At 38.0% G+C, this 8,841-nt stretch overlaps 1 protein-coding gene across 1 annotated transcript; it reads right to left on the bottom strand.

Annotated features, from left to right (window-relative positions):
- Nucleotides 1–3,235: 3,235 nt before the first annotated feature.
- LOC102310806 (CD209 antigen-like protein B) lies at nt 3,236–8,841 on the bottom strand. Its single transcript, XM_005916795.2, has 6 exons — nt 8,720–8,841; nt 8,296–8,403; nt 5,465–5,725; nt 5,204–5,364; nt 4,872–5,125; nt 3,236–4,189 (listed from the first exon to the last, which is right to left on the bottom strand). Exons 1-6 carry the CDS (start codon nt 8,814–8,816, stop codon nt 4,039–4,041), a joined length of 1,032 nt encoding a protein of 343 aa, XP_005916857.1. The 5' UTR covers nt 8,817–8,841; the 3' UTR covers nt 3,236–4,038.

An 8,841-nucleotide genomic window follows, 5' to 3' on the forward strand; every position in this document is an offset into this window, starting at 1 on the left:
CAGATTTCAGTTTTATATAAGAAATAGTTTTGAACATTGCCTCTTTCCACCCTGTTTTACTTGAGTGGACAGAGGCAAAGTCTGAACGTGAATGGAATGACTGATAACCGGATGAGGCAATTATTTTTAACATGAATATCTGAAAAACCAAGATCGATAAAGGCCTGGAATGATCACTACCTGGTCTTAGCATGAAAACGAATCTTTTCTGTAATTTGGGACATTTATATGAAAAACTGTCTGAGTTTTGGCTAATTAAAATATTTGTAAAAATTCAAGCTGTCCTGTAAAGTCTTATATTAAAAGTGATGATTTCACATAAGGTAAGATGCTGACCTTAAACCCATAATCCTAACACCTAACCAACCATAAGCGTAATGCCACGAATGCTGGAGGCTGCAGTGATCATGCAACTAGTATGCTGACTTTGTCAGTGAATGCTGCAAAAATTGTAATATTCCATCATTGATGGTCAATATCCACTTTTCATTGTTTGTCGTTCACAAGGGTGGTGCTTCAAGAGCCATGTATTCTATGAGGTGGTACTCATTGTGAAAAGTTTGAGAATCACATGCTCTAGTACCTTCTTGGCCTCCTCTTCATTTTCGATCACATCACATCTGTGTGTTTGTCTATAATGTAAAATATCTAATATCAAACTAAACTTTGGAACAAACTCCAATGCTGATCAAAAATCACCACATTTGTATGTTTCCATGAATACCCTCAAAATACATTTCAAAGTACTTTCCAACATGTAAAATCCCCTTGTCCCCTTATATAGTTCCTCAGCGTTCATTTCTTTGGTGATCGGACTGTGAAATTCTACAGAAAAGGGAAACTGAAGTTGTATTTTTGTCACGTAGACTGTCATAGTAACAGTTAATCCCAAGAACTCCAACGACTACCAGCAGAATATTATTCATAAAGTGTTGATTTACACTTTTTTACATGCCAATATATGATAATTATCTTAAATCTTACTTTAAAACTATCATCATCAAGGCTTATAAGTAATAAAATGATTTAGAACACACCATTTTATAACCTCAAAATATTTTGCAGTTGTTGGAGATGACTGGAAAAACACTTTCAATTTGAGTCCTTGTTCAGTCTTCTGTGGGATTTCCATTATAATATTGTTAGTTCTGCTAGAGCCACTCGCCGAGCTGGGGAACCACTGCACCTAGTGCTCCGATTACCACTGGGACCACTGTTACCTTCACCCTCCACATCTGCTCAAGCTCTTCTCTGAGCCCTTGGTACTCCTCAAGCTTCTTGTGTTCCTTCTTCCTGATGTTGCTGTCTTTTGGTATCACTATGTGTATCACTATGGCCATGCTTGTTTACCACTACTATGTCCGGTTGTTAGCTATCGCCATTCGGTCCATCTGTATCTGGAAGTCCCACAGGATCTTAGCTTTGTCATTCTCGACCACCATAGGGGGCGTCTAAAATTTTGACCTTGGGACTTCCAGGACGTACTGCGCACAGATGTTTCAGATTAATACGCCGGCCACCTTGTTATGGCTTTCCATGTATGCCCTTCCTGCTAGCACCCTGCTGTTTGTGTGCTGGATTGTCTCAGGGGCATCTTTACTGGGGCTACTGCGGTCAGTTGGGTCTTCACCTAGCACGCCATGGCTGACTGATCTGGATAGGGACAGTGTCATAGGGCAACTCCAAGGTGGTGTCCCAAAAAAACAAGTTGCAGCAGTATTGGGAGTGAGCTCTTTTGTACCATCTCCAAATTAAAGACCGAGTTAAATGACATGTGAGAGACAGCTTGAGAAGTTTCAGTCCACACATTAGTTTTTTCATAGCTGAATGAAATTATTTCAAGTGGATGTTTGTGTCGAGCATGATCATCCCCATAAAGAATTTAAATTGTCTAGTAAGAAACTGTAAAGTAACATTGACTCATCACTGAAGACTACAGGAGCTATGAATAGAAAAATATTATTTTAATTTCAAAGGTTTACAGTTGTATACAAGATGTTTCCTGTTGGGTCTGTATTTCCACAAGCCCCGCTGGTTTAGAAACTTATTCTCGTTAACAACAAAAACAAGACGAACATCTTTTACTTGCTAGCAAGGGAGACCCAGCCGGTGTCTCAGAAAGCACTCTGAATCCTACCGCAGACTGACCCCAACGACGGCCTCCGCTTGCTGCCTTTTATTGGGAAAACAGTTCACACAATACACATCACAGCAAAAGCACCTCCCACCGTAAACCCCCAAATGGTTCTAAGACAAGGCACTATGTGTGTGTATGTGTAAACATCGGTATGCATGTGCAAGAACATGTGTGTGTGTCATGTGAGAATATGTGTTTCTGTGTGCGTGACTTCCAACTGTTTCTAACAACATCCTTAGTCATAAAATGGTAATCTCCCCCACACCCAATATATGGTTCAATTCCTGTATTTGTTCACCATGCACAACACAGTGAAGCCACAAAAGGGCAGGAAGCTTACCACACAAGAAACAGAATCTTCACAAGGGATGTGTCTACAATAATCCTCCCCCAGCACAGAGTAGCTGGAGAGGTGGTCAGAGACAAAGGAATGTCTTGATCCTATAGATTGAACTAACACAGATTTAAGAAACACAATGACAACATTCAATAATTAGACTTAACATTTCCAACCAGCTCATTTAAGATTCTGAAAATCTGAACTGCAGTACGATCACATTAGCCACATCAAACTCCTCTTTTGTTGTGCTTTTTATCCTGTGACTCATTTGTTCAGTCGTAACCATCTTCTGGCTTTTTTATCTCAACCAAAGAGATGTAAATGCCACAAAAGTGCACATAACTTTTGTAAGCTGACGCAGAATTTCATAATGATTTGTGCACATTATTGAATGGTACATGTGGGTGTGGTCTCCTCATTACCACCATTCATTTGCCCATTCATGTCTCACTGTGTCTTGTGCTAAACTTGTCGTGGACCTACCTAGAGATGGAAAGCTTAGCACCATAACTAGAAAGAATGTTCAAACGAGCCACTACTGGTGCTGAAAATTTGGTAAAAAGCATCCCTGTGATGACAGTTAATGACTGAAATGCAGACTTCATTCAAGGAACTGAAGAAGTTTAAATAAACATGAGTTTGAACTATTTTGGTAAAGAGAATATTTCATACATCCCTCACCTTTGTCACAATTATGCTGCCTTAGCACACTCAGAAATTAGTTTTTGAATGTGAAATATACGATTCATTAAATATTCTCAGACACTGTTTTCCCTCTGCAGATGTGCTCTCTCTTTATTTAGATTGTTTCTGACATTTACATTTGTCTTAGAAACTGTTTTTCAAAAGTTATGATTTTTAGAGGAACATATTCTAACTCTTTTAAAGAAGTAAACTGATAATATCATGCACTGTACACGTGATGGACAGCAGCTACTCTGTCAGGCCTAAAATGAATAACAGGAAGCAGCCACAAAATTCACTTATTATCCCTTCAGATGCTCACCAACATGCTTGATCTCATTTCTAAATTATCCAGTAACCCAGTTAAGTTGAAGTCTTATATAATTCAAATATTCCAGAAATATGTTATTAGCCTTCCAAAATATTTTCTACAGTTAAAAATACTGACTAAAGTATAAATAATGACTTTGACTCTCTATTTATCATCTTTCCTTTTGTACACAGGCTGCTAACAGAAACAGGTTATTAAAGCTGCAGTTTTCATTGTTACCAGGCACAAGTGTTTCTTAATGTGTTCATCAGCAGATGAGGTGTAAACAGACATACTGGTATAATATTGTGTTAATAATGTAAAACACTGTAAGTCTGTATGCAATGTAAATTAACAATTTACTGTAGCATTGCTGTAGCTAAATACAGGGTACACACATGGGCAAAACAGTTTTAAACAGCAGTTTATATAAATGTGCTGAATAATGCTTTTTCATGTTAGCTGGAAGATTTACTCATATGCTAAAAGGTTTATTAAATGCTTACAGAGATTCGTCTGATAGCAACTTGTGTTCATGTAAGATTGTGATGCATTATTGCAGATATTTTAGCTCAGTGGTTTTGGTGCTTTTTCACAAATCCATTTCATTTGGGCATCACATTTAACGTCGTTCCAGCTCTTGTAGAAGTTTGCTTTGGGATACAACGCTGCACAGTCCTCATTGTTGATATCATTTGGCTCTCCATCGTTCCAGTACCTGAAGCAAACGACAAGTTACACTGCTGAGACAGGATTTCCTTTCATGCGATTCACATTAATTGTTATTCACCTTTTATCTTATTCGTGTAATTTTAATGTGAAATTTCCAGCAAATCTTACATTACATGCTACATTAAATGAAAAGATGCACAGTATTCAAAGACCAAGAAGAAGTTTTTGTATATCTGTATGTGGAGAATGGACTAAGTGTATAATTAAAACAAAATGAAAACATAAAAAAGTAGAAGTACGAATGTATATGTTCATCTGTTGTATTCTATTTAACCAATTTAGCGTAGCAGGGGGACTGGAGCCTATCCCAGCCACCGTAGGCGGAAAAGGCCGGGTACACCCTTTTGGCTGTAGTAATGTAGATTGTTGTTTTGCATTGTGCATTGCATATGTATGTATATATAGAGATGTGTATTTGTATGTATGCATATATGTGCATATATGTCATTGCTGTACATATAGATGATATTGAGCTGATAATTTTAATTGCATCAAAAGGGATTGGATTAAATAAGTTTATAATGCCTCCTAACTCATGCTAGCAGGTAAAATAAGCTGTGTAGTGTTGTTGGAGACAACTCAATGTGCAGTACACTTTTGTTGTTTATGTTTATATTTCTTCATGTTTGAAATGAAAGCAGTCATTTTAAATGACACTGAACTCTTACCCTTCAGCAAGTAATGTTCCATCCCACCATTTCCAAGTCCCTTCCTCATGGACGTCTCTCAGTCCGATCCAGAAGCCCATTGGGGGATGAGGCGTATCTTGATGATTTATTCTTCTGCTTATCCAATCCAGAAAGTCAGGGTCTCTGTGAGGCATCCAAGGTCTCACACGGCGAGGAACGTCAGACTCCCAGACCAGGTCACGAGTTTGTCTCGGGGCAGCTTGATGATTTCTCAAATAATTGACTGTTGAGTTCTAACGAAAAAAGAAACAAAACCAAAGATAAATTTTCAGAAATCTGCATGAACACCGCTCACAGAAATATTAACAAACCTCTTCATCTTGGCTGTCTATGATTATAAGATCTCCTCCCTGCAGCTGACAGAAATCTCTGGATTCCTTCCATGTTTTGAATTCATTTGACTTCAAGGGGAAGTAGTAACATACAGAGTTCATTAAAATCCATCCTGCAGGACAGTGTTTGCAGCCATCGCCTGTTTCCAAAAGAAAATACCACCATTATAGAAAATAATGAAACAAATCATTACGCTTTTACAATTTTATCATAAACAGAAACAATGAAACCGGTCTTACTAAGCATTGATAAGCGTGTTCTCATGGCTTCAATTTCCTTTGTGATTTTTTCCATCTGACTTTTATAGTCATTGCTTCGTTTTGTCTGGTGTTCAAGCTCCCAGTTGGTTTGTGTCTGACGGCTCATCTCACTGTCCAGCTGCTTCCTGGCATCCTTCATGGTTTCCACTGCAGTCTTGTAAGTGTCCTGGAGGTTGATGAGCTCTTTGCTGATGCGTTCTGTATCATCGAGCGTGAGGTGAGAATCTGTGAGTTTGTTATCTGCAATTAATAATAATAATGGATTGGATTTATATAGCGCTTTTCTAGGCACCCAAAGTGCTTTACAATACCACTATTCATTCACTCTCACACACTGGTGGAGGCAGCTACAGTTGTAGCCACAGCTGCCCTGGGGCAGACTGACAGAAGCGAGGCTGCCATATCGCGCCATCGGCCCCTCTGGCCAACACCAGTAGTCAAGTAGGGTAAAGTGTCTTGCCCAAGGACACAACGACCAGGACAGAGAGCCCAGGGATCGAACCGGCGACCTTCCGGTTACAGATGAGATTCCCAACCCCCTGAGCCACGGTCGCCCCAATTGTTGAAGACTGTTACTTTTCTTATTCTTAAGTAACAATATTGTAAATCAGGTAGTTTGACAACATTGTACATCATCAGTTTTATTTAGAAATGTTATTGTTAATTTCCAAGATTTGTACAAATCATTGTAGCATCAGTACAATGAATCAATAAGCAGGCTGGCAGCAAATTACTCACCTCAGTACATTTAATCATTATGTCCATGTTGTAGCACATAGAAATGTTTAGTCACAGACAGACACATTTTCCCTGCAACTGTGCCTTCGCTCTAACTTTTGTTGAAAATGTGATTTATGTGATGATTTTGCCGAATAGTAAACAGAAATATTTGTCTTTTTCAACATCCTTAGAAATGTTGTTCAACGGCTATCACCAAATGGAGCACTCTAAACTCTGCACTGGAAAAAATATCCCTTACTTCACCTGTGAGCACACACTTTGGTTTTCCAGTGCAAAGGCAGCTGGCAGAGGAATGGCCAAGGAAAGGAAAGACCTCACTGAGCGAAAAAGATGAGGACAAAAGCTTCAGTGCAGCTGGTCTCAGGGGATGAAGAAAAAAGCCTGATCAACTTAGCAAGGTGAGTTTAATGTTATGATTTATTTTACTTTTTGATGGTATGTTCAATGTATGTTACTTGAATTATACAATGCTCAAGTCATTTTCCACCTCTCAATATTAAACCTTGTAGCTTTATTCGTTTTATTTTTGGCTTAAAAGTAAACAAGAGCAACAAAAAAAACCCTAACTTTTTAAAATTCTTTCTGTTCCTCTTTTTTCCTCTGAACACATCCTGACCAGGCTCAATGAGACGGGGGAAGTAAACAGCGATACATTCACCCAGACTGCTGATGTTCCTGTATGAACTGAAAAACTTTGAACATCCAAGAAAAAGCTGAGGTTATTTTCTTTACAGCTCATATGGATCTTGATTGACTGAACATTCAGACTTTATTCAGGACTTTGCTACGGGGAGAGAGGTACCAACATGTGTGAGCACATGTGTACACACACACACACAGCATCTCACTTCATGCTTGCCCTTCCCCTAGGCTCTTGTGTCACTCAGCAGTTTGTCGTATTATTGTCTTATTTGTTGAAATTTACAGTCCATGAGCACAAGCAGGGATTTTTGCTTGACCTCATTCTCAGAGGCCTCGCTAATATTTAATGGTCATGAAATATGTCAAACTTTTCTCCATCCCTAAAGTTAAACAGCTGAGAGCATCTTTAGTGCAGCAGAGAAAAAGATGTGCACCTTGAACCAGAGTTTAAGTGATCCATTTAAGTGACCCTTATGCCTTTGCTGCTGATGAAAAGTTTTCATCAGAAGAAACACTTCTAATTGTACTTTGCTCCTCACTGTCTTTGAAAGGTAAGCGTAGACAAAACAAATCCAGTAGATGCAGTCTATCTGGAAGTTTAGTATAGTAATCTGTCTTTTTTGTTTTAATGTTTTATTTTGTGTTTTATTTATTTATTATATGGGGGGAAAGTCCTGTCAGCCTTGTGCTGAGAGGGCTGCAGTCATCGATCTTTTTTATTCTAATAAACCTAAATCACAGGATCACTGATCTGTTCAGTTTTATTCATGTAGCACCGCTTAGCTGTCAACAACTCTCATCTCAAGTCACTTCATATTGTAAGGTAGAGATCCTACAGTGTTAATCTAGGATAAAGTAGTCTCGGCTTCATTGATGAAGTAAATGCAATGATTCAACAGACAAGAATAGAAACCACAACTTATAAATTTGGCTGATGCAAAGAACCACGAGGCAGTGATTCCAGCTTAAATGTATTCTGGATATTGTTAAATATTCTTACATTTTTTGTTAATGTTTGCCAGGTATCCTGTTTAAAGACAACACTTTGAAGTCACTTCCATGTCTTTACATGAGGACAAACTCATTTCAAGGAAAAAAAAATGCTCAAATTTTAAAGATTGTAAATTATTGTTTAGTCATTTTATGAGGAGATGGATGCCGGCATACTTTAGTATAGTTTTGGAATTGACGAGAATAAAAAGAAAAGAATAAAAACCAATTTTGTTGTGTACTAAAACAAACAAACAAACAAAAAAAAACCAGAAGGTGTTCTGGCAGAAAAATTATCAGGACTTTTTTCAGTTTTTCTGAAGTTTTTTCTTTTTTTTGGACTATTGGCAAAGTTTGATAACCATTTGCTAAATTGCAAAAAAGAAATGATTTAATAATGAAAACATTTCTGTGCACTATAACTCATAATGACTTACAGTGGATCCCCAGGCCAACATTCAGTATCAGAAGAACAGCAGCAAGAAGCGCCAGGCACACTGCAGCCAGTCTGTGGCGTCTCCCAGGACTCATAGTGAACATGGACACTAAACAGGCAGAACATTATGAATTTTCAACTTAAAGGCAGGTAACACACATATAACTTGGTTGAAGCTTTAAAAGAGTAAAATCTGATCATTTTAGGACTTAATATTACTGTTTACTAGTAGTTTATTTAACATCTGCTCTGTGCTCTTTATTTATGATTAGAAAAATCCTGTTAAAGCATGTAAACCTTACACGTAGTTGTTCCAGATCATCATGTCCTGTCATTATATCTTAACTCTGTAAAACCTACTTCAATCAAAAGAATCAGAAACCTGACTATGGGAGTGCAATGAATAAAAATTTGAATTATTATACCTTGTATCCTGTTAGACTGATGGTAAGGAGGATACTCTTCCTCGTGCAAATCGTCTTCATAGACAAGTGTCTGAAAACCACCATTTGTCTCCTCCATTCTCACTGTTCAGTCTAAATCAGTC

Source organism: Haplochromis burtoni, unplaced genomic scaffold (assembly GCF_018398535.1).
Source record: "Haplochromis burtoni strain Fernald_Lab_line unplaced genomic scaffold, NCSU_Asbu1 Contig_16, whole genome shotgun sequence".
In the NCBI taxonomy this organism is placed as follows: Eukaryota; Metazoa; Chordata; class Actinopteri; order Cichliformes; family Cichlidae; genus Haplochromis; species Haplochromis burtoni.

What these genes read in the sequence shown, in the direction of transcription:
- LOC102310806 (XM_005916795.2), bottom strand. Translation starts at nt 8,816, where the DNA reads ATGGAGGAGACAAATGGTGGTTTTCAGACACTTGTCTATGAAGACGAT. An exon ending in AACACGCTTATCAATGCTTA is followed by an intron (nt 5,365 to 5,464) that starts GTAAGACCGGTT and finishes TTTTGGAAACAG; the next exon opens with GCGATGGCTGCAAACACTGT. An exon ending in TAGACAGCCAAGATGAAGAG is followed by an intron (nt 5,126 to 5,203) that starts GTTTGTTAATAT and finishes TTTTTTCGTTAG; the next exon opens with AACTCAACAGTCAATTATTT.